We start from the raw sequence: 27,867 nt of genomic DNA on the forward strand, positions 1-27,867 counted from the left end.
GGGCGGGGGAGGCGGGGAGGGAGGAGAGCGAGGCCGGCCGGGAGGAACGGGCGCCGCGCTCGCCCCAGCGCCGCTCCCGCACTGCCGAGCGCGGGGGGAGCGCCCCGCTCCGCCAATCGCCGCGCGCCGCCCCGCCCCCTCGCCACAGCCCGCCAATGGCGCTGCGCGCAGCCCGCGCGCGCCCGCCCCCGCCCTGTCAATCACAGCCGGCCGCGCCTCCAGCGCCGCCTGGCGGGGCCCGGCCGCAGCGGCGCCGCCCTCCCGACCGGGCCCTCCGCGCGCAGCGGGGGCGCGGGGAGGCGGATCCGCGGCACCTCCAGCCAATCAGAACCCGCGATGCAAATCACGTCTGCGCCCTCGGAGCCTATCGGGAGCGGGGCCGCAGCACCGCCCGCCGCGCTGTGTCCGTGCGCGCCCGAGCCGTGAGGGGCGGCGGGCCCGGGGCGCCGGATGAAAATGGGATAAAAGCGGGATAAAAGCGGGATAAAAGCGGGATAAAAGCGGCTGGGATAGCGCGGGGTGTGCGGGATGAAAGCGGGATGAAAGCGGCTGGGACCCGCGGGTTGCGGGATGAAAGCGGGATAAAAGCGGCTGGGACAGCGCGGGGTGCGGGATGAAAGCGGCTGGGACCCGCGGGGTGCGGGGTAAAGCCGCTGGGATAGTGCGGGGTGTGCGGGGCAAAAGCCGCGGGGTGCGGGGTAAAAGCCGCTGCGCTCCCCGGTGGAAGGCGGTGTGTGAGGCAGCCAATTCCCCAGCTGCCGGCTCGCTGTGCTTCAGTGGGATTCGCATCCTAAACCAGGCCTAGGGGCGATAGCTCAGAGGGGAGGCATTAGTAATCCTTCCTTCCTCCCTTCAAAACGTTTCTCGAGCAGCCCGAGTAATTTTTTTTGGCCTCATAATATATTTTTAGGCAAATGATTAAATTTAGTCAGTGATGCTGTATTAACTCTCATGCTTTCAATAATTTCGTGCATGTTCTCATAGGAAGTTTTTATTTTTGTGGCAATAATTCAGCTTTAAGTTCCTCCCTGTCATTAGTAATTTGTGAATTCCTGCTGTTAGAAACCGGTTCATGTTTAAGCTTATAAGCACCTTAAAGAAAATCACTTTACATGGAATGCCTTAATTACATGTTTCATACACCTTCATATACAAATTGGATTTAAGATGCTGAGAACATTCAGGACCTGAGATTTCTGGTTTCAGAACAAGGTTTATTTCTGCTCACAGCCTCCTGGCTATTAGCTGTGTTAACCTCAGCTGTGTCCCTTCTGTTCCCCTTAAGGATCAGATCTTTGGCAGAACGCGTTATTTTTTTACTTTGGTGAAAAGTGGTTATTTCCCCTTGCCAGTCTCATGTGCAGTTATGGCAACAGATGCAGAAGCCCAGCAATCCATGGCTGAACAGGAGGCTTAGGGAAATATTGCCACAGAAACAACAAATCAAAAATAGGTGGCTTTCCTGTGTCCTAGAAAGTACCATTATTTGAACTTGGAATACTTCCTGTTGATGGGATCGATGATTTAATGGTGGTTTTAGGCTGGTGGAGCTGTGCTAACTCCTACCTGGATCTATGGAGAATTAGGTCAGCCATTCTCTGAAAAGAAAAGGGCAAGAACACCTCCAAAAAAAACCTCAAACCAATTTCAAAATCTCCTGGAAAGTGCCCAGCCCCTGGGTGTGTGCTGAGCCCAGGGCAGTCGGCACTGTGATTAATTTTACTGCAGCAGTTTGTGCAGCGTCCCTGGGAACAGCAGCTCCTGCCCCAGCCCGATGCCCAAGTTTGGGGAGCATTAATGCCACCCGTGCTCACAGAGCCCGGGAACAAGGGGCTGCAAACACTCGGAGCAGGCGAGGCACACAGGGAAACAGGGCACGGAACGCAGCAGTCCCCTGCATTTACTGGGCAGAGAGGGCACAGAACGCAGCAGTTCCCTGCATTTTTTGGGCAGACAGGGCACGGAACGCAGCAGTTCCCTGCATTTATTGGTGCAGAGGAAACGGGTTACTCCAGTGCCTGAGGCACCCCCCTAAAGCAGGGAGACCCTGTCTGAAGGCAGGGCACAGGGCAGAGGGGCTCACCCTGTCTGAAGGCAGGGCACAGGGCAGAGGGGCTCACCCTGTCTGAAGGCAGGGCACAGGGACACGCTGTGACACTGCTGCAGTGCTCCTGCCTGCCATCCTGCTATTAACAGCATCAGCTGCCCCGCTGCCAGCAGGGGAGAGCTGACAGAGATGTAAATTGGGCCATTACCCGTACGTGTAAATTGTGATACAATAGAATCAATTTCCTGAATTGTATTGCCACAGCATCAGCGCTTGCCTCAGGAACTTCTCTAGTCTCTGGTGTAGAGCTGGAGGACAAGGAGAGAGCAGTGATCCACGGTAAATTCCAGGGGAAGCTCACTTTGTAACGGCAGTTTTGTAAATGTAAATCCCTCCACTGATAGTTTATAAACTTCAAAGGTAAATCCCTCCACTGATAGTTTATAAACTCTGTCTTGCAGTGAGGTTACAGCTGGATTGAAAAAGGTAAATGACATTAGCGAGGGGAAGGGAAATCACCAAAAACTGCAGGTAGCGTTTAATTAACTAAGAATTGTCACACAACCCCTATGCTTTTGTGGGAAATTGATTTTTAATCCAGCTTCAGCTTTGCTTTTCACTCAAATGTCAACTACCCACTGAAAGGCAGGGGTTTGATTCACTTTTGTGGCCAGACACAATAGAGTGGCACTTCAGCAGCTTGTATTAAAATACATTTCATTATTCTGCTCACAAATGCAGAATTTGGGACAACACTTGTCTGAGCCCACACCTTTGAAACGCTTGATACTAATTGCCCAGATAAAATTGTTTTGGCCACTTGTGTCAAGCCCTTGTGCCTTGTACAATATCTGCATTGACATGTTTTCAAATGATAGATGTATGCCATAATTAGACAAAGCATTTCAGTAATGCACTTTGCTATTTATATTCCTCAGGTCAGAGTCTGACACAATGGCAGAATAAATATAAATTCAGTTTCTGAAGGGCATTGTGGTGATTAAAATATCCCACACCAAATGTATTTCTATTTCCTCCTAGCAAAACCCAAAACTATAAAATTTTCATTTTATAATCTATCAATAGAAGCGATATATGATACTGACTTGCAGAAAAGAACCCATAATGTGAAGTCATAGTTTAATCATCCTCCAGTAAAAACACATATTCACTACTGAACAGTTGTCCTTCATCCAAAAAAAGTATAAACTCTGGGATGTTCCTAGAGATTTCATGCCAAAAATCCTCAATAATGAGGGGACATGAACATGTAAGAGTTTTTCTTTATACAGAAAGAAATTACCTCTTCACTAAAGAAGAAAACACAGCTCAGCACAACCTGTAACACATCAGAATTTCTGCTGGGCCTGGCTGCTTGGCTGGGAGCCTGCAGGAAAAAGCAAAGCAGGCTTTGATCTGTGACCTGCTGAAGAGGAAAGAAGAGGGGATTTGAATTTGTGGAAGCAGTAAAGGTTATAACTATAAAACCAACAAACAAGCTTCTGTGTTGCAGCAGTTGACACAGACAGAAGCTTTGGAATCCTCTCCCATCCTTGCAGAGAAGAAATACACATTCAGGCTGTAAGAGGAAGCACCACTAGAAACCCACAAACAAACAAAAAATGCAGCCCCCAACTGTACGTTCCCATTTATAATTTAGAGTTATTTGCACACCCAAAAGGCCAGAGCTGGATTCTGTGCCAGCTCACCAAAACGCCCCCTGGAGCTGTCAGCAGCTGTCACGCAGCTATCAATAGGTGCTCAGTGGCACCTGCTTGGGAACATTCCTGGCTTTAGAGGATCACTGCTATCTGTGTGCACAGAAATTTTCCACTAATTTACCAAGTTATCTCCAGATCCTAAATGACTATCAGCAAACCTGAACAAGGACACCCAATCATCTGTAGTTTTTATATTTTCACTGACACTCTTACAAGAAGGACCAAGGAAACGTTCTGTGCGAGTGTGTATTATTTATTGTAGTTCAAGAGAGTCAGGAATTGAACAGAAGACATGGCGAAAAACAAATAAAAGAAAAACAACCTTTTTTTTTTTCCAACTTAATTTTAAAACACTGTGGTTTCAAATCCTTTTTAAAAAGGAAATTCAAGTATCAGATGCAGGGGGCAGTAATATAAAAATGTTTGTGAATTATTTTTTTTTTTTAAAAACGTAATTCTACATTTCCTGCACCCTTTCTGCTTTGGTAAGGCCAAGCCATGGATACAAATTGGTACGCAACATAAAAAATGACCCCTGCCCCAAACTGCAGCCTCCAAGGATAAAAGTATCAGCTCTCTGCGGACAAGCTCCAATGGCTCAGAACTGTCACTCAGCATTGATCTGCAGCATTGAAAGAATGTATTTTTATTTTTTTTTTAAGTCACTGAAATCCTGGTATTCCCAAGCATCTCATTCATGGCAGCTGTTTTAACATATTTCTATCTCAAGGCTTTTCACAGGTACCAGAGCATCTTGATCAACATAAAGGAAAGGGACATCTCAAGGAAAGGAAATTAAAATCCTCGTGTGAAGTCTTCGCTTTTTTGAAATTATCCTCGTGTCTAACACCAATTAAAAACCAAATAGGCAAATATGTGTAATATAAAAATACGATCCCAAGATGAACACTTTGTTGCAGGCACAGTTATCGCACAAAATATGTTCTTTTAAGGGCAGGGGAATGACTTTGATTTTCACAGGGTTTGTATTTTTTTGCATTACAGAAGAAAAAGACAGCAGTGCAGGTTTGACGGGTGGAACAGAAAGAAAGGAAGGGAAAGAGAAAAAAGTTACTTTAGCAGCAAAATGTCCAAGGTTCTAACCACAATCAAATTAACGGGTATCTGGCGGTAAAAAACAAGGTTGAAGGGATGCTGCCCTGATCCATTTGTCTTTGCTAAAATAATTCAGCTGTAAAAACTCCAAAATGTGACATACTGAAGGACAGTTTTGTAACATAAGTAACTTCCTAGCTTGTCCTCCGTGTTATTGACCATCGTTATCACTTAAATATATGTACAAGAATTAAGCTGCTTTTCTCCTCCACATGCTCCTGTGGTCACTACTGCAAGGCAGTGCCGTGGGCGTGCCAATCCATCAACAGCTCCAGGTGTGCCTGCTGCACTCCTGCCAGAACAGCCCACGCCCTGCTCTGCCCATTGGTGGTGGCGTGCACTGCAAGGGAATTTTAATGGTCATTCTGCTTGTCTCTCATCCAGGCTTGGATTTGCTCTTTAAGTTCTGGCACTAGTAAAGTGGAAAAAAAAAAAAAAAAAAAGAAAAAGAGAAAAAAGAATTATTAAATTACTTGGTAATGGTACTGTAAGAAAGTCCCTCACGACCCACAGCCATTTCCCATTTATACACCACAATGTTTTTCAGCCCTGTAGTTAAGAAAGCAAGGGTGTGAGGGTTCTTCCCCCTAGAAAAAGGGAAAGCAGAGGGAATGAACTTTTCTGTGCAAGTTGAAATGAAAGAACTGTTACCTCTACTGAGCCTCAGCACTGTGCTATGAAAGCCCAGACCTGCCCACACTGCCAGGCCAGCTGTCCCACGGTACCTGGTTCCAGCATGTTTTCCGTCAGCGTCTGGCGGTTGAAAGGATCAGTGGAGGAGTTCAGCAGGTGCCTCAGGATGATTGACCTGTCCATGATCGTTCCAGAGGGCAGCCTCACGGGGTCAGTCATCAGAGTGTCCATCAGGGGATCTGAGGGAACAAGGGTCTCCTCATTGAAGTGAGCAAACAGCTACAAACGTTATCTGCCCATCAACCCGCAGTGCAAAACCAATGCCCAGGGTCCCAGGACACTGCTAAAGTTACAGAAAATGGTTAAATGGACATAAATTTTATGGCACTTTCCCCTTTCTGACCTGGCACTAAGCTTTCCCTGTTGTCACCCTAGTTTCAGCTGAGGGTGTGGGGTACTCTTTTCAAGTACATGTTAGCAAAGCGTGGCTAGGACTGGACAGTACAATCCCGGGGAAAATGGAAAGAACTCTTAGCTCTGTATTCACTTAACTACATCATTGAAATACAGCAAGATGCAAGGCTTCAGAAACAATACAGAGTTTCCATTAACATATGGAAGCAATGCAGCAAACGAGATCCCTCTCTCCCAGACAGGCAGGGTTCAGAAGATTCCACTTGCCTCTGAATTCATCCGGAGCATCGCTGTAATCAATCTCTGCACGGGCGTTCTTGGCAACAATTTCCTCCACTTTCTCTGCCAGCAGCTTGAATTTCTCTATTGCTATGGTAGACTTGATTCCAGCCTTCCTCATCTTGGAGATAACCTCCTCAAAGAGCTCTTTACTGTAGGACCTCTACAGGCAAAGCATAAAAAGACAACTTTGCTGAGTCGTAGTGTCCTTACATGCCATAAAAATAGTGAAGATATTTAATGCATTTTTTAAATGGCAGAAGGAAGATCAATGAAACCTCAGCCTTACATCAAAGCAAATGGTATGTAGGTAACATTCATCTAGCACCAAAATGTCAACGTTGGGGTAGACTTACATTTTTTTCACCAGTCATCACCACTGTGGAACTATTAAGGACCAAATCAAAAAAAAAACCAAAAGGCAACATCACCTAAAGAAAATGAGGAAGATGCTCAGAGAGGCTGAATATAACTATTAGAACTGTTCTTAGCCAAAACATCTGTCTTGCCATTCTCCTGTCTGTATTCTTGTTCTCACAAGTCTTGGCTGAAAATACAGCATAAAATGAATTTCTTACCTTCTCTGATAATATGCAAGGCAGTACTGGGAAAGGAGTGATTCTTTCTCCTAATCCAAAGAAGAACTAACAAAAAACCCACCCCATGATGTTGCAAAAATAGTAAGACAGCTCAGGGAGGGTGAATGCTGGAAATGTGCCAGCCAGTGCAGCAGGACTATCCAGAGAGACCAAATGCAACCAGAGCAAGCATTACATTCACATGAAAAGGAAAGTTAGGGAAGGACTTTTGTAGCTGTCTGTGTTCCCCAGAGACACCATTTTCTTTCAAGTTCAAAATGTCATGTTTTGACATAATCCTTTTAACACAAAGTGTTATGTACTTTACAGTGCAAGGTTGAATTATATGACAAAACAAAACCCACTAAGTCCCACAGATTTCTATTTCCCTTGGGATTTCTGAAGCGCTCAACACAGCCCCAGTTCTTTCATCTGCAGCACCCTGCAGCAAGCAGTGCCTCTCAGCAGGCAGGACACACAGTGCCCAGCCAAACGCCTTCCCCGTGCTCAGAGGGAACAGAACCATGGCAACGTGCCCAGGGCTCTGTAAACGTTTGCAGATTCCCTCTCCTGCGTGCTGGGATTTGCAAATGGGACATCTCTCAAAATGCTTTCGAGAGATCCCACCATGATCAAGCAACTTTTTGTTTGTTTTGTTTTCTCTCCCAATACCAGCAGCCATTAACCGGCCGCACATTTCCTTGGTGTTCCTTTCCTGTCTCTGACAGCTTCCAAGAGACTGGTCACTCCCCCAGTCCTTTTTGATGAAGGGCCACTTTGTTAATTAAGCTTTTTTCCAGTTCTCACACCCGCAGGCTTCTTTCTTTTGAATCCCTACGTCAGTCTGTGCATTTGCTGTGGCTGGCATGGATGCACGATGGAAAACAGTCTCATATACACTGAACAGCATAAAAATATTCATTATACACATGCAAACACAGAAGGTGTGTTTCAGATGTGTTACTGGCATTATCTGCAATTATCAGACTTAATTAACCACAGAAAAACAATCTTGAGCTACCCCAATACTGCTGCTTCACTAGACATGCAAAGAGCTTCACGTGCTGTAAGCCAGCTTCCACTGGAATCTCAAGTAGCTGCTGTGAACATTTCTTGCCCTCTATACTTTGAGAAGTTTGTAAGACATGGGCACGGACAGATGTGACTCAGTACAAGAACACAGAGCTGCAATAGCTTATCATGAGTTCAAAGGTGTTGTTAATTGTCTCATATGTGCTGTGCTTTGTCAGCTTATTACAGAGCTATTTAATAAAGTCATTTCAGAGGGGATACAATTTGGAAACTGTTAACTAGTGAATGAACTTTGATTTGTTGAAGGAGGCTCTTGGTCCCAGCTCTGCCTGTTTTGATGGAAGGGGGAGGGAGTCAAAACTCTGCCTCAGTTCTCCCACTTGCAAAGGGACAAGGTATTTCTGCTAATTTACAATGAGGCTGTAGGCAATAAGCACATCACACTCAGGAAACTTCCTATGCATGTGAAGTGCCATGGATATTTATGTATGTTTACAGGTTTGCAAAGCACTGGGAACACCCGTCTACAAAGAGCAGACAGAATATGAACAGCGATGATCTGCTGAGAAAAAGAAACTGCAGGGATGTAAGACAAACTGGCTGGCAGCACACAAGCAAGATGAAATGTTTCTAGAATGTTCTGCAAAGTCCTGTTTGTCCACAGAAGAGCTTTTGTCCTTCTCCATCCTTCTGGAGCTCACCTGATCATCAGCAATTGCCTTAGCAAAGCGAGCACAATCCAGCTGCAGATAAATGTCAGTCAGTTGGTCCAACAGCTTCTTTGGTTCAAACCCATACTTCTCTGGGTTCTCAACTTTCAGGTCACGGCACTTGGGGCCACACAGTTGCTGTAAGTTAAAGTTCAACATAGCAGCCAGTCGTGGTCCAAGTTCCTGCGAAAGTGAAGTAAAACACAGATCACAGCGTGAAGGCAGTGATAAAGGAGGTTATTGCTAGAGCTGCACACAGCAAGATCAGGAATTATTAACTCAAAAAACTTTCATTTGGTAGGCTTGCAGGAAGTGTCTGTTCTTTATGCATGTTTGCCATTAAAAAACGTCATGCAAACAGTTTCTGTCTGGAAGGATCACACCATCTAGTGACTCAGGTAATGCTCTCAACATCAAATAACATCACCAGCAATTAGATTTTAATGAGTTGGAGAAAGGGGAGGAGAATGGAGACTAAGTGCCACCAAACATTTCCAGGTTGTTATCCAGAGATGTTAGAGAAGCAGGGAACCAACTTAAATCTGAGCAGGACTTACAGGTCTGAGAAAAGGCTTTTGGACCTGCTTGGTAAGGATATGGAACATATCAACAGTTTCTGTTGCCAGGGCAAGATATGAACGGGACACGCGCTCGTCCTGAGCCAGCTGCGACTGCCGGGCCTGCTGCTGGTCCTGCGAGACAAACACAGCGTGCTTACAAGGCCATGGAACCCCCACGTCACCACTCACCCAAACCTCACAGCCACAAGGCTAGGGGCATCTAGACGAAAGGAAGACAGGAACTCAAACACAGACGTGGGGCATCTTTTAGTCTAAGGTACAGCTGCTCACTCCTATTACCTAGTACTAATGTCTGCATCAATTCTCCAGAATTCTGCAGCACTGAAGAATGAATGCAAACAGCATAACAAGCCCCCGTGGTCACTGAGTTTGTTTACATCCTCTAACTGCTCCTCACAGCTGCAGAACTGGGTTATGCTTCCCCTCCATCCAAATGCCAATACTTCAAAACCAGCTTGGGATCTGAGAGTCAAATGAAGCTCTCTCTAATTCTCTCTAATTTATGCACCATCATAAATAATAAACACTCCCCAGTGGAACAATCTGTAGATGATGTACCAGCTCATTTTGTAACTACAGTAATGGCTTTACCTTGCTGGTAGGCAGAGACAGGAAGGAAGGCTTCAGAAGAGCAAACCAGAATATGTTTAACAAACAAGATTTTTATAGCTTTTCCTTTTGCACTTTTTCTTTTTTTAAAATCAATAACTTTAAAATAGAAATACCTGACATTGGTGGGTCAACACACACAATTACTGTTTAATCAGGCCAAGCTCTGAGGTACAGCACTGTAACTGTCTGCATCGAATCTACCAAGGACCAATGCATTAACAGAGTAAAAGCTTTTATTCCTTGAAGTCAATTCAACTGGCGAGCATCTTCCCAAACCTCCTTCAGGAAGGGTAAAGTCTCGGTTTCTCCACTTAGAATTAAGTGCACAGTAATTTGAAACTTTATACTATTTCTACTTCACACCACTCTCTTTGCCAGCCACAACATAACTAGGCAGAATGATGGTTTTTTTGCAGAATGTCATCCAGAGTGACCATGGCCATACTGGCAGCAAGAAAAAGCATCAAAAACTGCTCCTCATAAGCAGCTCTTTGGTGCTGCCCCTTATAAAAAAGGTTTTTTAATGGTCTCGTATTGAAGAATTAAAAATAAGTAAAGGGCACATTGAAAAACAGCTCTGTTCACCCTGGGCAGCAGGTCCCATTGCTCTTTATTCTTCATCTCCTCTTGCACTTCATGGATACGTTTTAGGGACTCCAGACTCTCATCCAGCAAGAAAGTTGTGTCATTTATCAGCATGTTGATGTAGCGAACAAACTGCTTCCCAGAGCTGAAAACATGGAAACACAGGTATCACGGCAGAGCAGGTGGGTGTGCAGAGCAGACTGCCACCCCAGCAACACTCCTGCACTGTGTATTTCCACCAGCGATCCCATTCCCCAAGCCAAGCCCACTGTGGTGTCCAGAGCTCAGTTTGGAAACGCTCCAGTTCTACTGGAAGGGGTTGCCATGAGAGACACAAGGGAAAGCAGCATCACCCAGTCCCAACGGCAGGGACCTCCTCAGGCCCCTGCCTGAGCAGCCTGCACGGCAGGAGCTGCCTCACACGACCTCTTACTCACTTGAACTCCTCCATAAAGGTACCATGGTGAGCTATATTCTGCCAGAGGCTCTTGAAAATGGTGCTGATGTGGTAGCGGATTGTAAACTTGTCATAGAACTCGCTAGTGGCTCCGGTATGTTCCACATCTGGAAAAGAGAACAGAGCCCAAAACTCTCCCACCAGGATTCACTGGCAACACGCCTCTCCCCACTGCCTCCAACGTGATGAGCTTCAAGCACCCAGGGAAACATCGAGAGATGGAATTCAATTCCCATGCAGAAGTCTCCATCTTAATTCCCTTCAGAAGCAGCACTATACATTTTCTAATCTAGCCCCAATCTCATTTCAGAAGAAAAACCCCCAGAAACCAAAACATTCTGCTCTATTCAACTCTGCTCTTCATCCCACAGTCAAAGATCTCACTAAGAAAACCCCGGGTACCCTACAAAAATACTTGTATTTGTTATGGGTGCAAAAATTCTTCTGAAACATCCAAATCCACAGGACTAGCAAAACTACAACAAAGAGTGTTAAAATCCCAATATTCCTTAGCAAAGCAAAGAAAAAGCTTTAATTTTGGAATCTAAAGACCACAAAAGCAATTGTCACATCGATTCACACTGCCAGACTTGTCACTGCACAAGAGGTTGTGACAGGACTGGAACTCTCAAGGTTCCATCTAACTCTGTGAGCACACAGCCTCATCTTCACAAGACTCAAGATCTATCAGGGGTTTTTGGGTTTTTTTTGTTTCAATTTGTTTGGGTTTTTTTGAATAGTTACAAAAGCTAAAAGAGCCTTTGGGCTTAGAATTCTATTGTGCACCCAGTGAGCTACAGACAAAGCACTTACCTGTGTAAAACTTCATCAAGGAGGGGACTAACAATTTAGTGGAGAGGGGGTGATTCTCAATCATTTCAAAGAACTTCTGCGTCCGGGGCTGAACAGCTGGATTTGTCATGAACATCACTTCCACCAGCTTGGCTACTAAATAAGGATTTCGGATGTAGTTCTGGTTGCACAGCATCACAACAAGGAACATCACTATGTCCTGAGTACAGGGCTCATACAGCACCTGAGGAGCATATCTGGAAACAGGAAAACTAAATTAAAATCCCCAACCCTAACGTTCTACTTTTAAGATGTGGCTTTTAAAAAATATTATTCTAGTGATGCTTTAACATATCACAAGATCAAAAGGTCTCACTGAAAACCATAAAGAAAATTCCTGGAGAGATAACCAAAAAACTTTCAACTTTCTTCCAACAAAAATCTAGTTTAGCAGGGACTGTGGAGCCATCTGTGCATTATAGCTGCAGCTATGCTGCCATGCCATAACCTTACGGCTGCTGTTAACAACCAGAACATTACCTGCAGATAGTTAGGAAACTACTTTTGCACCTTCAGTTTATGCATGTGCCACCTGCTAAAGGGACAAGTGGTAGTACAAGTTTCCTTCAAATATAACTTTACTTACTGTACAATAAAAAATAAAAATTCAGCAACATCTTCCACGTAAAACTCTGGCAATGATGCAAATACTTTCGGAACTTCAGGAGTTAAAGGCAATTTTATGCTGTAAAACAGAAGAGACAACAAAGAGGACAGTAAACCAGCAGGGTTAAGCAGAAAGTGTCATGTGCTCACTTACAGAATCCTTCCATGGGAACCCTTTATAAGAATCAGAGTCTGACTTTTCAGAACTCCATGTCAGTACTTCAAGGGTACCAAACATACCTGAGGGGGCCCCCAAACCCAAGTGAACATTAAACTGTGAATAACAGAAATACTCCATGCAAGGATGCACCTCAGCAACCCATAACAACGCAGACATTGTAAGTAAAACTAATTCTGGAACTGCTAAATTCAGTGAGCAATCCAACAGGATCTGAAATATCTTTGATCCAACTTACACAGATAAAGCTGGCACTCACTTGGGATAGGCAGGGTCAAGAATGCGAAGCATCAGCTGAATCACCATGCCATAGAAATTCAGGCATCTCCTGAGGAAGTTTTCATCCAGCAAACCAGCATCTGCACAAGCCTTACACCTCACCAGTTTCTGCAGAACATGCACACAAAAATTAATCCAGGGCAAGACAGCATAAAGGAATGTGAAGCCTCTTCAAGATCGTCAATATATCTGCGAATCACAACAATTATACAGTGGTCTCTTCTTACAATACACTCTTACTTCAATAAAATAGGCACATAAGCCCCAACACAGCAAGTAAAATACTATTTGGAGTTGCAGGGACAGATGTGCCTTTCACAAGCTTTATTAGAACAATGAAAGAAGCAACAAATGTATCAAAGTGGGAAAATGTGTGATTAAAGCCATTTTGGTGCTACAGCTCAAAAAATCTGTGCCAATTTCTTTGAGGAAGATCTAAGTGGAACAGGCCTTCAAAAGCACAGCAACCCAGCTTACTCATCTTTGCAGGAATTCTGTGTGAGATCAGGGACTTGAGAGTTCCTACTTGTGTGTGGACTGTGCACACACAGCTACTCCTGAACAAAGCCCAGTCCCTTTGCTTGGCCTCTCTCCAATTAAAATACACAGAATTTTCTTATTGGTGTCACTTTGAATCTTGAATTCACTGCTGATGCTATATTGTGTCATGACCATCATCCAGAGCAGCACTCCCAGGGGTCAGAGGCTCAATCCCACTGTTCTCAAGCAGCGTAAGAGCGAAGCTGTACATAAACATTGGAACACAAAGTCAACACACACAGGCCACAGACTGGCTGAGAGCTGAATCACTTACAAACCTTGAGCTGTGTCTTGCACCGTTTCAGCATCTCTCGATGCCTGGTGGCCAGAGGAGAATCCTTCCACTGACTTTCATTGTTTTTCAAATCTTCAACAGTCCTGAAAACCAGATGCAGGAACTGGTTATCATGACAGAGGGGAAACGTGCTGCCAGCACAAGGCATTTCACTGACTTATGTGTTAAAAACCAAGGAAATAAGAGAAGTGGGGAAAAAAAGCTGATAATTTTCAAAGAAATTACCTATCATCATAGCAAGAGAAGTAAGTTGCTTTTGTAAATGCAGACTGAACATCTGCACAGCCAGAACTCAGAGGCACCACATACACTAGCTCCAACACCCATGAAAATTCAACCTTAACAAAAGGAAAGGATGGTTCCATTAATGAGACAGAGTTCATTCATCTTTTGGTATCAAAAAGGAAACTGGAAGACAAAATCAGCTAAGGAAGAAAGAGGTGCCCAGCAGAAAGTCTTGTTAGAAAGAAGAAAGTTGCAGGTCTGTATCCTGTGTATCTTCCCCCTTTCTACTATTGCAAATTTCTTTGAGTTTTGTTCTACACTTCTCATGCTCCACTCCCAAGAAAACTCAGGTGTGTAGAGGAGTTCAGAATGTGAACAGTCCATATTCTCCCTGTCGGTGTGAGGACCAGAAGGCCAAGGGGATTGATATTCCTCCCCTGCCTTACCCCCTTTTTACACTGCCCCACAGAAAACAGAACTTAAATGAACATTACACACACCATTTGCATTTAAAAAAATCTACATATTCACACATCTTAATCCTCTTCAGGAAGTGCAGCTGATTAGAAGAAAACTCATACACTGAACTGCATGAATACAGTCCCTTTTCATCCCTTCTCTAAACAAAAATTCTCTTCCACATCAATCTCTGCCTACAGCAGACAAATATCCAGTGCAATTTCTTTACTAAGAAGATCTAAAGACGTTTCCAGTGTTGCAAGCAGCTAAGCAATTCATGGAAAAGGCTGAAGCCTGAGTTCCTATTGCTGTCAGTAAAGCCAAGAGCTCTTCCCTCTGCACCGTTGGATGGGGACTGCTGCATCAGCAACTCCTGTGAAACAATTCTATAAAAGGAAAAAGCAGCAATTCCTTTTTCAAGCCAGCATATGGCTTTTTTACAAATAATCCACAGGCTGTTTATAGGAAAATAGTTTTTCCTTTAACATATACTGACTCTTCCTGCTCTGCTCTCTGCTGCTTCCCAGGATCTTGGCCTGCATATGCTTTAAAAATGAAATCATTTCAAATGCAGTCCAAAAATCCTGTAATGAACTCATGGCATTACTGCCAAGGAACATTTACCAAATTGCAATGAGTGCAATTATAAACAATGGAAAATACTGATGATACAAAAATCTGTTCTAATTTTAACAGAGTGTTCTTCAAGGTTTAGCAACTGTAAAAGTCTATTTGAGCTTATGCCAAGAGAAATGGAAAACAGGAGTATCTTCATGTTAACACCATAATGTATGTATCATTTTTAAACCAGTAAACCATATGCTGAATTACATGGAGAGAACAATATTAAAAGTTCACTGCTGAAGGCTTCTTTCCCCTGCCCTGAGAGCATGACAAACTCTCCTGTCTCAGAAGTTGAGGGAAAAAAGCTAAATATCTTCTGGGATGTTCAAAACAGCTCAGGCACACCTCACAATGTCTCGTTTCTGAAATCACAAGTCACCTGCACAGTGACCTGATTATCAGCCACAGAACCTGACACACACTCCTCCAGCTCTGCCAGAGAGCCCGAGGAACTCCTGCCCACACCCTGCCAAGCACACCACAGATTAGTTATAATGAACACTGTTAAGTAGTGTCATGAATCCTAAAATGTTCTGCAGAGAGTTATCTCTTAGATAGAATGGTCTTCTCACCAGCTTGAGCTGCCTCGTGTAACCAACACCCTGCACCTCACTATTACCTGAATTCCTGATTCAAGCCACAGTCCCTCAACGCACCCAAAAATCCCCAGGGGCCAACAGCAGCAGAGAGCAGAAAGCTGAGGGGCTCTGCACTCAGCACCAGCTTCACCTCGCCTGTCACTGCTTTTTCCTTTAGTTTACCAGGATCCTGCCCTGGTGGGAGCACCCTCAGGCAGCCCCAGCCCCGCTGCCAACCTGTTGAGCTCCCTGATGGCGCGCAGCCTGCGGATGTACCGGCGGCAGCTGGGCAGGATGGACAGGTGGTGGGCGTGCAGGGTGAGGAAGAAACATTCCGTCGGGAATTTCGGCTCAGAAAACAGAGACGGATCCCTGTCTGAAAAACAAAACACAGTACAGGAGAATAAATTAAAAAATTACCTGCCTTATCTAGGGTGAGACCTCGAATTCAGCTTTCTTTAAAACGAGGAAAAGCAGACAGCATCAAGAAGAGGGATTTAGGAAAAGGGATTTCTTTGCTGGAATCAAGTACTTCCATGCACCCCCATATATCTCAGAAAGAGTACTAACAAAGTTCAGCAATCCAGGCTGCGACCTCCTCCATGGTTGCTTTCACTCTTGTCTCGTCTGTAGGAAGCTCGATCCGACACCTGGGATGGAATATGTACATGGGATCAACCGTTTCCAGCTTTATCTTCGTACTCAGCTGCTGCAGTACCCAGAGGAAGTTGAGCATGAAGCCATCTGTGGACACCAAGCGATCGTCTGTCTGTGGGGTGAGAAAGCAAAGGGCTCAGGACACGAGCTGAGGATACGGGGGGATGTACAATGCCAAGATCCCATCCCTGTGGTTTCGCTGGAGCCAGGCCCTTCTGTATCTGCGCTGCTCCTTTTACTGACACCATCCAAAGCCCAGCACTTCAGCAGCTGGAAAGCACTGTGGTAAACACAGTCAATTGGAACAATGCCCTCAGAAATGGGGCAGGGCAATACAAAGCTTTGAACATGTACTACAGAAGCCCTGTTAATGGCGTGACATCTCAGTTCTAAGCCAGGAAATAAACTGTTAGAATAGGTAAAACAGATTAATTTCAGAAATGGAAAATGTATTGAAACAAAAAGCCAGGGCTTCTTGCCTGTGGTAACAGGCACTGAAAATTCTTTTGTCCTCCACTCCAGACCACCGCTGCATGAGCCATCTAGTGCTATGTGTGGCTGGATGAATCATGAGAAGGGCATTTCCCTTTATTTACCTGCATTTGGGCCTTTTTCATGTTGGCATTGACCACGGCTGCCATGTAGCTGAGAGCTGCCTCCCGGGTGTCCCCGTTCAGCAGGACACTGTGCAGGATCTTGAACAGCTCTTGCTGCAATTGCAAACACACACCTCTCAGCACCACAGTCCTGCTTTCTGTTTGTCTGTATTTTTATGTTCTACAAAATTCAGTAAAACTTCTGTTACAGTCTTATCACCACCTTTATATGCCTATGTTAGTCATGACATTAGTTTAACCAAAGATGTAAATACAAGAGTAGTGCAACACACTACTAACACAGTAGGTACTTACTCATCCTTTAACATGATCTGTAACTCATGACTAACTGATCTAATATTTTCTGAATTGGCACACAGCCTTACAGAAATATTTCTAGCACTCTAATTTTTTCCCCAATTCATTTCAGCCATGTCCTGAAAGGTTTATGGTTTAAGAGAGAAGTTAATTTTTTAGATTATATTCTTTATCTATGTCAAGACCAAAAAACCCACATATTATGCTTTTTTTTTTTTTTAAGGAATGAGAATACTTACCCTTGCTAATTCCAGGTAATGTTGCAAAGACTGGCTAACAACCCGGGTGTTCTCAAGAGTAATGGCAGGCCCTGAGAAGTACTTCTCAACTACTTTGTTCTGAAAGTAAAATGAATATTGGCAAATGCATCGAAATGTTCTGGGGAAGTAAAAAACCCCCCACAACAAAAGAACCCCACTATGTCAACATCCTTTTGTGACACTTACATCATCTTCAGCAAAGACAGACAGACTGAAGAAGGCTCCAAGGTAGGAAAGTCTTTGCAGCTCTCTTCCCGCACCTGGGCTTAAAGATTTAGGCAACCACAAGGGCAAAGAGACAACCTAAAAATAGGAGAAACAGCAAGTTCTTCAAAACTGCTGTGTCAGCTCTCCTGCTCTGTCACCTTCCAGTGTCTGCCACACACCCTCCAACCTCCAACACTCAGTCACGCTGATGGCAAAATGGAACCATCTCCTCAGTATTCCAGCAACACAAGCAAGTTTGTCCCAGTTCTACCCAGAATAAATTCTCAGGGTAAAGGACTCCCTCTACCAGCTTAATTTAAACTACTGTTTTGCATGAGAGGCTCCAGTAGCTCTTGCTTAGAATCCTGGAAAACATCATCAACAGGGATTGTACAACACCACCAAAATAAGTGAAATGGTTCTTTTAACTAGGAAAAACTCAGACTGAGACACTCACCAAACTGCACATGGGGTGTGTTTTCCCAAACTTGATTTCACAAAGCTCGCATAGTGCCTATAAAGAAATCCCAGTAAAAATTACTTTTTGGAGTAATTCTTAAGTAACCTGTCTGCAACAAACGAGCTTACAATGACAGACTGCTGAGAGAGCAGAACCTTTCTCACTTATCAGTGGAAAAGCTTCACAATCCCAGTGAAGGTGTCCAAAGAGAACTAAAGCACACCCTGCTCCCATTTTAGCTTTTGCATCTGCTCCAAGCTGTCTCAAAAGAGCCAACATGTCTCACAGGATAACAAATTATTGCACTTATTTCAAAGATTAGCTGTGCAAATTGTTGTTTGCTCAGAACATGACAATGCCTGTGCTGGACTCCTGACCTGCCCCATTAAAACCAGTAACAATAATAAATAGAGCAATTGTTTAATCCATACACCAAGGCCTTTGTCTTCTGAATCAGAGTGGGAAAACGTCAAATGAACACAGAACCCAGGAACAAAGACTCCTATCCAAGATCTCCAGCTCACTTTCAACTGCACCACAGAAAGAAGCAAGCAGTCATAACAGGGATTTCTGGAAACACAAAGATACTGCTGGCTGTCCCACTTGTCCTGCGTTAGTCAATCCTCAGTTTCACTGCACTGACTACTATTCCATCCTTTATTGCACACTGAGCCAACTAGAGATAAGGAAAACAGACTCATTTTCAAGAAGTCCTTCTTTGCAGCAAACAGCCAAGTTTGTAGCAGTTCAGACTAGGAGGATAACAAAAAAGCAGGAAAACATAAAACCATAAAAATTAATGGTTTTTGCCAAGTACCAGAGTTACTCAATCAGTTTGATTTGCAGCACCCCAGTCCAGCTGATTTCCATAAGTACAAATTAAACCTGAGATGCAACAGCCTTTTTTGGTATCATACACTGAAGATCCTGAAAGGATCCGAAGGTGTTAAGTTGACAATGCTCAATTTACCAAGAATCCAACTTGCTCCTTGGTGGCCAAACACACTTTGCACCAGACTGGTTTGTTTTGTCAATAAAAGCAGTAGGAGGGAAGCAGACCTAGGACTAAAGTAGGAATCTTAAAAAGACTAAAAATAACCCCCTCAGCTTTCCAGCCAGGAAATATTAGGATATTTTTCTCAGTAGATAGACTCCAATTAAAATAATTTGGGGTTTGATGCAACCTATTTGAATTTCCTCACATACAAATGTTGAGTCTAAACATACAGTGGTATGGATATTGGGTGTTATTCCCCAGACTTAAATTGAGAGAAGCTTATTGGGATTTTATAACCCTCCACAGTATTACAGTTGTGCATGATGAAAGTCACACGTTTGATAATTTTATATAAAGCAATACACACAAACATTTGAGTAGTCCACTATACAAGCAGTCTTCATTAAGCTGTAGACATTATTGGCCTCACACTCTACTGAATTTTTAATGTTCTTTACACATCTCGTGCCCCATTAATCTTCTGACAGAGTTTAATAGCAATCCACTAACCAAAAAGAATCCCCAAAATGTTGAAGTGTTATCTTGCCTAGAATCTGCATGTTATCAGTGCACATAAAGAAACTGCTTCTAAAATGGACAGTCCTTACCATAAGGGGATATTTAAAATTGTCACTATCGAGGGAGCACTCTTTGGAAGCCACAGCCAGGCCTTGTAAGATGGGAATAAATATCTGTAAAAAGACAAGTAAATTACTCCACTCAAGAACAGGAAGCAATCAAACGACTCTACTGCCATACAAAGCATTAAATGCCTGTTCATTCCTCAAATTGTGCAACTTACACAAAACAAAAACTAAGTTTGTTTTTTTTTTAACTTATATCAGTTAAGGCTGAAGGCTTTAGAGGGTATTCAAAGCTAAAAGCCAACTTGTTTGCTGTAATCTAAGCAATGGGGTGCTGCTCCATTGAGTTCCCTGCATCTTCTCTGCAAGCAAGCTCTGTGTGCTGTAGACACAAACAAGAGCACGGGTTCTGCACAGGTGCCCAACAACCTACTGCCCAAATGGGGAATGATTTATTCGTCTGTACACTTGGGGCAATAATAGAGCTCTAATTTTGCATGATGTGTAAGTTGGTAAAGATAATAAGCAGCAGTCAAGGGTTGTTAGGAAAGAGGAAGTGACTTGACAGGAACTTATTAATCAGAAGTAATTATACCCATTTAAGTCCCAATCACACTGTTCTGACAACTACAGCCTCACAAAATAAACCCATTTTGCAACAACAACAACAACAACAACAGAAGTCCCACTGAATTTAAAGTATATTGTGTTGCTCCTGTGAAGAGACCAAAAAATGCTATTAAAACATATTCCAGGAAAGCACTGTACAGATGGCCATGTGCTTCAGCTCCAGGAATGTTTCTCTTCTCCAGGACAGGACCTCTAACACTTTTACAACTGCTTTTTGTCAGTCTTAAATGTACTTTCAACTACATGAACCTCTACTAAAAGGAGTCCAGATAGAAACATAAATTATTAACAGTTACTTGCCCTACATGTAAGAATTATCTAGTGTCATTCTTTGCAAAACTGGAAGGGTCAAACACCATTTCAAAGGCCCCTTTAGAGCCAAATAGAGACAATTACAACCTGACTGATCTCTCTACAGCACACAGGCTAGAAGTCTGCTAGTTTTGTATCTAAATTATTTTTCATCTCAGTGAGCAGCTCTGACACACAGAACAGACCAGCTCATGTCTGTCATTTCCTCTGTAAATGTGAAGAATTACTGGACTAGGATTTCTGAAGTGCTCTTAGCACCTTACATACAAATTATTAAAGATGCAAAGAAGGGTAAAGATTGCAAGGTGGAAAACACCATAAATCTGAGTAAGATTCCTGAAGATTGCTGTCTTAACACGTACACTTCTAGGAATTTCGTACAAAAGAATGAAAACCAAGATCAATCTTGCAATATATGCCTGCACGTTCCAAGCAGTCCACTCCTACATTAGTGCTGCTGCTTATTCTTTAATACTTAGAACCAGCAAATGCTGAAAGTCAGCCTTTTTCACAAAATTAAATAAAGAACAAAACCAAACTCCAGTTGCTTTTACAGGCTGCTAATCCTAGAGGTAATGGGTAGAGGACTACAAGGCACTGACCAAATGTCTGGAAATCCACTCTCTTGGACACTGCAAATTATAAAACCATGTGCTACAGCTATTTTTGACCTATGCCTTACCTGCTTGAACACCTCTTCATCCTGGTAAGTTGTTCTCACCAATTCTTGAATGAAGCCAAATGGGAGATTCCTACACAGCATATATGGGACCAGCAGAGACTGCTGCTGCAATGACCTTAATTTGTATTAAAAAAAAATAAAATCTACTGATTATCTGCAGTAGTATTTGCAAAAATGTCAGAGCAGTCACATGCAAGGATGTGTCTGAAGCACATTATCAATGTCTGGATACACCTATTCCTTTCAGAAGTAATTAATCTTGTCTGCTCAAGTTACTTGGGGAAAGGTTATTCTCTAACAGATGCTGCTGCCAACATCACACTTCAGTTAAGAAGGCTGGAAGAAAACAACAGCTTCTCTGTAATAATTGGTTGCTCCTTCTACCCCCTCTAATAAAAAAACCCCTTTGTTAAGCTCAGTTGGTGAAGGAACAACATTTTTTTTACATGGGTTTTTCCAGATTAGAAAAGAACATAACATCAGTATTTTCTGAATTAATGCACTCATTACTTTTAAGATCACTTTGAACTGCTTCCTAGCATTTTGAAAGAAGGGTCTCTTTTCTTCTCAGTTCCTGATCCCCATTTAAACTGTTCACATCGCCCTGGCTGACTTTCCCCAAATGCAGTTAGAAAGCACTCAGACTGCTCCCCACCAACTGATCACTTGTAAAGCAACAAACTATTCCTCTGGCACATAATTCTCCTGCTCCAACAACTGATCTTAGCTTTGTTATCTAATCCTCAGAAGGAGAAAAAGACCCTGGGACAGTAACTCCATCAGCTGGCTTTACCTTGGTTGTGTTAAGGATCCCTGTAGCACCAAAGCAGCGTGTGAAATGCACTGGGATCTGATGTTGCTCAGTAACTGGCTAACTGTTGGCTGGCTACACATCTGTTAAAAATAATTTTATTTTAATACAAATCAGAAATTAAATACAGAACACGCAGGAAAGACCATAAATTATTTGTGCAGTATAAATGTAGTATGCACACTAAGATTAAAACTACTCCAGTTAAAACCTTCCAGATCATATATAAATAGTGTTGGTTACTGGTTTTATCCCCAGAAGCAAAATCTTGGAGTAGAATACAGAACACCGACAGGAAGCTGGTCTCACAAAAACGTTTTCCATGGAATAAACTTGGATAAAATGTAGTGGATCGAAAGGGGAAGGATGATTTCCTACAGTGCTATTTAAAGAGATATAAAATACCTGCATCACTCAAATTTGAAGAATTAACAGGAGTTGAAGGGCCCCAATAAACTCAACAAATCTATTTCCACAACAAAGCCATCAAGAAGTATCATTCCCACCAGCTTTCCCCACTAATGAGTCAGAGGAGTGTTTGTGACAGCACTGACACAACCTCACTCATCTGAAACATACCTTTGGTGCTTTTCTCTCCTCTATTCCAACCCTGTCAAAACACTCAATGAGGTAGTTCAGCATCTCTGTCTCCTTACAGTTTTCAATGGTGAAGTGGTCACTGCAGGAATCGGAAACACTCGAGCTGCCAGAGCCTCCCACACTTCAAAACACACAAAAAGCAGAAACAAAGCATTCGGTAGAGTTCTTCACTTGTGCACAGTCAAACAACTCATGAACACTCCTCTGCCACTGCTCTGAACACTCCATCCCATCACACATGGCTCACTGGTTTGGGTAACTTCTGTGGTAATTCAGGTCATCCCTGTGATCTGTGGAGAGCTCTCCATGGAACAGCTTGTCTAGCCCCGGAAGCTCAGAGCTGTAAATGCCTTATTTAATAAGTGCCTGAAAGACAGCCACAAGGTGCATAACTGTGATGGGAATCAGTAAATCCTGGTCTCACGATGCAGCAAAGAAAACAAACAGCCTTTGAGGGGCACCTGACACTCGGCACACCAGAGCCCTTCAATGCCACCACTCAGGATGGCAGAAATGTCAAAATCCTGTTAACACCACCAAACCACAGCAGGCAGAGCCTCCCACTGCTGAGAAGAGACCTGGGCTGACAGGGCTACACACAACCACTTTCAGAGCCCTAAGGAAGAAGAATCAATCTAACAGAGGCAACACATCCCAGCTCCTGCTTGTGCTTTGACACTCCCTCATTCAAGATCATTTCATGTCAACTCAGTTCATTGCAGCTCAGTAAATACATCATTTCATTAGGTAGCACAGCCTCAGTGGGGAAAAGAAAACACTGATACTGTAAACACAAAAACTAAACCCACAAAACCAAAACCATCCTCGAGATGAGAGAAATTGAACACAGAAGTGAGAACAGACCCAACTCTGAATCTCAGACTTGTTATCTCAACAAAATTCTTCTCTACATAACAGCTTGACAAAGCTAATTAAAAACATCCTCATTTTACAGAAGAGACTAGAGACATGATATATTCACTTCATGCAAATGAAATCTAAAAACCAGCAATTACTTGGATGGTCTGCGGCAATTCTCAAAGAAAGTCTGTACAGTCAGGGTAGATTTGAATGAAGCCCAATTTATAAGCCCAGATCTTAAACTGGAAAATAAGACTACTGGTTTCCCTAAATGCAGCTTTTAAAAAATATATTTTAAACTACAAACTGTCAGAAGGAATTTCCTTTAAACTGTAAAATAATTTACATTTCTATAATTGGGCCATACAAATCTATTGTGCAAACTTTACAGTCCAACCAATAAATCCAGGAAAGGTTATTACTGTTCACATGCTGAGCTACCAGATGCTTTAGAAACATTCTAATAGCAGCAATCTCTGTTTGCAGAGAGATGTTTTCAATTATTCAATTAAAACTAGCCCATGTAAAACACAGCTCTATTGAAATAGTGCTCAATAACCACAAAACCATGCACATGGGGTTTTTTTAATGGTCTCTTTTTTAAACCTCTTGAATTCTCACATCCAGCTTAAAAAATACTCTTTTAAGAACATAAATTTATATGAAAACCTACTAGTTCTACAGTCATTCTGCTAAAGATTTCACTGCAGCAATAACTCCAACTATTCTAACACAAAGCTCACACATCCTTCACACACGTTGAATGCCGTGGTGTTTTTGGTGTGCCAGCAGTTGCATAGTTGTACAGCCACTGTGTTTATATTCTAACAACTTACTGCTGTCTGCAAAATGCCAGGACACAATAAACACACTAAAACCTCAGACACACAGCAGAAATCCTATCCAAAGCTTGGCAACTCAATCCAACATTTGGATTGAGTCACCCACAGGATGAAAACAAAACAAAACAGTGGGGAAAATAATCCTAAATTCCACATACACAAAGCCCTCCTACAGCTGTGTTATCAAGTTCACTCTCCTGAAATCAGACTGAAGTAGAAAAGAGGAGATGGTACTTGGAAGGTGCATGTTAAGCCTTGCCCTCATTTTCCAGTTTTTCATAGGAAAACACGCACATGATGTACCAGGGATTTCAAATTACAGCCACGGGCGAATACTGTTCCTTCTACTCATAGAGCCCAAGAGAAGCTCCACTCAAACACCTCAGAACCACGTTCATTAGGCCTAGAAGGCTGTGTGATGAACATTTCCCTTAGTCATGTCTCCAAAGGAGAGCTGACTAACCGCACTCATTACACATGTTTACACACCAACTTAACAAGCCAGCCAAGACACATCCTCGGCCTGCTGTTCCCCAAATTACTTTGAAGATCACTTGACACTACACAGGCTGTTAGTTCCTAAATAACCAAACATGCAGGTTACATTCTCTTTCTTCAATACCTGGACCCAAACTGGACACAAGAAAAATCATCGTCTTCATTTTCTTCATCACTACTGTCCTCAGACACATCAGAAACAGCAAGAAGGAGGAGGGAGAAAGGGTTGTCGTATAAACTACCACAACAAAAATGGAAAAGGCCATCAGATTTTTTAAAGCCAGAAGAAAACGTAAACGGTAGCTTTTCTTTTCAGGTCTGTCAAAAATCACCTTCTCTAAACGTGCAGACAACAGGTAACTCCATGTTAGTAAAACCAGGACCATACTAACATGCTTTGTTACACTACTACCAGCTATTCAGGTATCAAAAACACCACACATTTACAACCCCAAATCTGAAAAAGAACTTTTGAGACCAAATACAAACTATGGCTAAAGTGGAATGTTTAGACATGACGGAATAATAAATATTACATTTCTAAGCTAATGACTTTAAAGCTGTGGTCTCAAAATCATGTGTCTTTTTCTCCCTCCTGCAGGAAACAAGGGATTCCAGGAACAGCCAAGAGAAGAAAAGCAGTGGTACTTAGCCTGGCATCCTGAAACATGCTGATCTGTAATTTAAATCTATGCACCGGGGAATCAAAACCAACCCAGTCCAGCACGTAGCAGCGCCCAACAAACTAACTAAGGCCCTACTGAGAAAACTGATTTTGGAGAAGGAGTTCTATGTGGTTTACCATCCAGCAGCAGCAACTGAACTATAAGCTTGTAGTTTAACTGGAATGGATCTACGAAGAGGAAGAAATTAAAACCATACTGCTACCTTTAAAGTAACTACATCACACCTCAAATGCACACAAGCAGGTCAAAGACACCTGGTTAGCAAGTCGAGGTATTAGCACAAACCCAAACGCAGAAATCAGCTCGGGGTGAGTAGGGTGAGCTCAGCACAAATGTGAGTTCTTCCATAGTGCAGGCTGATGCCACACCCTGCAGAGCACACACCAAACACACTCTGCTCTTGTGCAATACCTAGGAGGAATCCTGCTCTGTAAGGAAGGACGCCTGCGCGAGGCACCGGGCGAAGCAGTAAACAAAGCTGGACCCGTGGCTGTGGGCCTGTGTCTGGATGTGATGAGTGGCATGGCTGCAGGGCCAGCAGCCATGGCTGGAGGACTTGGAGAGCTAGCTGGGATGGAAATGCTCAAGGAGCGCGGGGTGGCAGCGGCAGCAGAGCCTCCGGAATGGGCCACGGTGTAGGGGCGGTACCGCGGAGAGCAAGGCTGCGTCCACGAGGGGCTGGCTGCTGGCAGCTGAGAGCTGACAGCAATGGGAGGCACTGCTGGGGTGGCAACTGAACTGGCTGGTGGGGTAAGAGATGAACCAGTCATTGGTACATAGCTTGTGAAATTGGTAGGAGGAGCTGGACTAGTCCCATAGAGACTAAACCAGTTACAGGGGGAAAAAGAAAAAAAAAAAAGCAACAATTTAGGATATGCAGAAAAAGGGTGAAAAAGATAAAATGAGCAAGAGAAGTTCTTGCCCTTCTGATGACTCTTCAGCAATATTTTTGCAGCTCACACACATTATTCTTTTCTACTGTTGTTCAATAAAACTATGTCACAATCTACCCACTTTTAAAAATCATGGCCTTCGTGATGCAAGTTAGGGACACTTCTCATCAGAAAACAGTTACATGGCTTGAATCTATCAAACACATTCCTAGCCGTGGCAGTGTAATCAAAAAGGGTGAAATGGAGGGACACTCACATGAAAAAGACTGAAAATCTTTAAAAATCCATTCTATTTATTGTTCTTGGGACACTTCTATGCCCTTTTCTCTCTTCTAGTCTACCAATCAGTGTTCAAGTGAAATCAGCATTCAGTTACAATCAGAAGTCACCTGGACAACGAGCTGGAACCAAAGGAGCCCACATTACAGAACATGGGGCTGCTTCCAGGGTTGGAGCCCATGTTTAACATCAGGCTTCTGTCAGGAGAGCGGGCAGCTGCAGCAATGGGCTGGGAGGTGGCTGTCAGGCTGGCAAAGGGGTTCTCATCCCTTGCCTGGGTGGACATCATCAGCACTTCCATCAAAATCTGCCCGATCAAGTCCTTAAAATCTGAAAACACTGTTAAGAAGAAAAGAATCAATATCCTCACCTCAGTCTTCATCTACACAGGAGTCAGGTGTAAATATTAGCAGAGAAAAAAAGGACAGAAACAGACTTCTGTGAAATGAGCACTGCTTTTGGCAAAAACAACGCACTGACACATCTGTAATTACCAGTGTCTACATTAACCTAAGTCCTGGAATTACAGCTACACAAAAAATACAGCCTTTATGGAAAACACAGGCGATCACAGATGACCTAATGCTCCTAAAGTCAGTTATTAAACTTGTCTTCTGTGTTCCACTCATATTTTCCCACCCTGCTGTTGAGCTGGGCAAGTTGTGTCAAAGAAAGGAAAACAAAATATTCACATACCTCACACATACAAAATAACAATTGTTTTGGTGTATCTTATAGCTAACATAGAATATATAGTCTATTACATAAAATAATCAGGAAATTTTGACCTATCAAATTAACTGTTAGATGTCCATTATAATGCAAGACAATCCTTTAATTCACCAAAACATTTCTGAAAAAATAAACTGAAGCAGCCAGAGCCTCCTGCTCAGGAACACACCTTCCTTTGGGTTCTGCTTGAACTGGGCAGAGAGTGAATTCAGGAAAATAACATCTCTGTCTCGGTCCTTCCAAGAGACTCTGAAGATCTTACAGACCAGCTGTAGAGCTTGTTCCTCGGACACTTCTGACCCTGACAGAGGTTCCTGGGGGGAACAAAACAATCAACACCTGATTTGCACTTGTATTAGTCAATGTACAATCAGGTACAGATCTTGAGGCTTGAGCTGAACTCATAGGGTTTGATCTCCTTTCCCTGCTGCCCCCAGCCCTGAGTGGAGGAGTGTCCCCAGTGCAGGCTGTGAGTGCCTGCCTGCAGCTCGGGATGCCCGAGGATCCTGCAGCAGTGCTGCTGCTGTGGCTTCAGGCCAGGCTTTACCAACTGAGCTTATT

The 27,867-nt window shown here is 43.3% G+C and overlaps 1 protein-coding gene across 4 annotated transcripts in view; it reads right to left on the reverse strand.

The window, feature by feature from the left end:
* Nucleotides 1-4,003: 4,003 nt before the first annotated feature.
* UBE4B (ubiquitination factor E4B) overlaps nucleotides 4,004-27,867 on the reverse strand; it is a 34,037-nt gene continuing 10,173 nt past the window's right edge. The window contains exons 5-29 of one of the 4 annotated variants that reach the window (XM_038159828.1): nucleotides 27,476-27,620; nucleotides 26,685-26,913; nucleotides 25,814-26,224; nucleotides 24,841-24,954; nucleotides 22,495-22,636; nucleotides 21,898-21,998; nucleotides 21,105-21,219; nucleotides 19,505-19,588; nucleotides 17,897-17,953; nucleotides 17,419-17,535; nucleotides 17,212-17,310; nucleotides 16,655-16,768; nucleotides 15,972-16,170; nucleotides 15,639-15,777; nucleotides 13,499-13,598; nucleotides 12,661-12,788; nucleotides 12,204-12,302; nucleotides 11,579-11,814; nucleotides 10,746-10,872; nucleotides 10,309-10,453; nucleotides 9,088-9,222; nucleotides 8,522-8,713; nucleotides 6,199-6,373; nucleotides 5,610-5,756; nucleotides 4,004-5,296 (exon numbers count right to left, since the gene is read on the reverse strand). In XM_038159828.1, coding sequence (XP_038015756.1) covers nucleotides 5,238-5,296; nucleotides 5,610-5,756; nucleotides 6,199-6,373; nucleotides 8,522-8,713; nucleotides 9,088-9,222; nucleotides 10,309-10,453; nucleotides 10,746-10,872; nucleotides 11,579-11,814; nucleotides 12,204-12,302; nucleotides 12,661-12,788; nucleotides 13,499-13,598; nucleotides 15,639-15,777; nucleotides 15,972-16,170; nucleotides 16,655-16,768; nucleotides 17,212-17,310; nucleotides 17,419-17,535; nucleotides 17,897-17,953; nucleotides 19,505-19,588; nucleotides 21,105-21,219; nucleotides 21,898-21,998; nucleotides 22,495-22,636; nucleotides 24,841-24,954; nucleotides 25,814-26,224; nucleotides 26,685-26,913; nucleotides 27,476-27,620 — 3,609 coding nt within the window. In that variant the 3' untranslated portion in view covers nucleotides 4,004-5,237. Of the gene's footprint in view, nucleotides 5,297-5,609; nucleotides 5,757-6,198; nucleotides 6,374-8,521; nucleotides 8,714-9,087; nucleotides 9,223-10,308; nucleotides 10,454-10,745; nucleotides 10,873-11,578; nucleotides 11,815-12,203; nucleotides 12,303-12,660; nucleotides 12,789-13,498; nucleotides 13,599-15,638; nucleotides 15,778-15,971; nucleotides 16,171-16,654; nucleotides 16,769-17,211; nucleotides 17,311-17,418; nucleotides 17,536-17,896; nucleotides 17,954-19,504; nucleotides 19,589-21,104; nucleotides 21,220-21,897; nucleotides 21,999-22,494; nucleotides 22,637-24,840; nucleotides 24,955-25,813; nucleotides 26,225-26,684; nucleotides 26,914-27,475; nucleotides 27,621-27,867 lie in introns of those variants that run through there. The other 3 variants (XM_038159829.1, XM_038159831.1, XM_038159830.1) reach the window with 3 other exon arrangements.

This window comes from Motacilla alba, chromosome 21, assembly GCF_015832195.1.
Source record: "Motacilla alba alba isolate MOTALB_02 chromosome 21, Motacilla_alba_V1.0_pri, whole genome shotgun sequence".
In the NCBI taxonomy this organism is placed as follows: domain Eukaryota; kingdom Metazoa; phylum Chordata; class Aves; order Passeriformes; family Motacillidae; genus Motacilla; species Motacilla alba.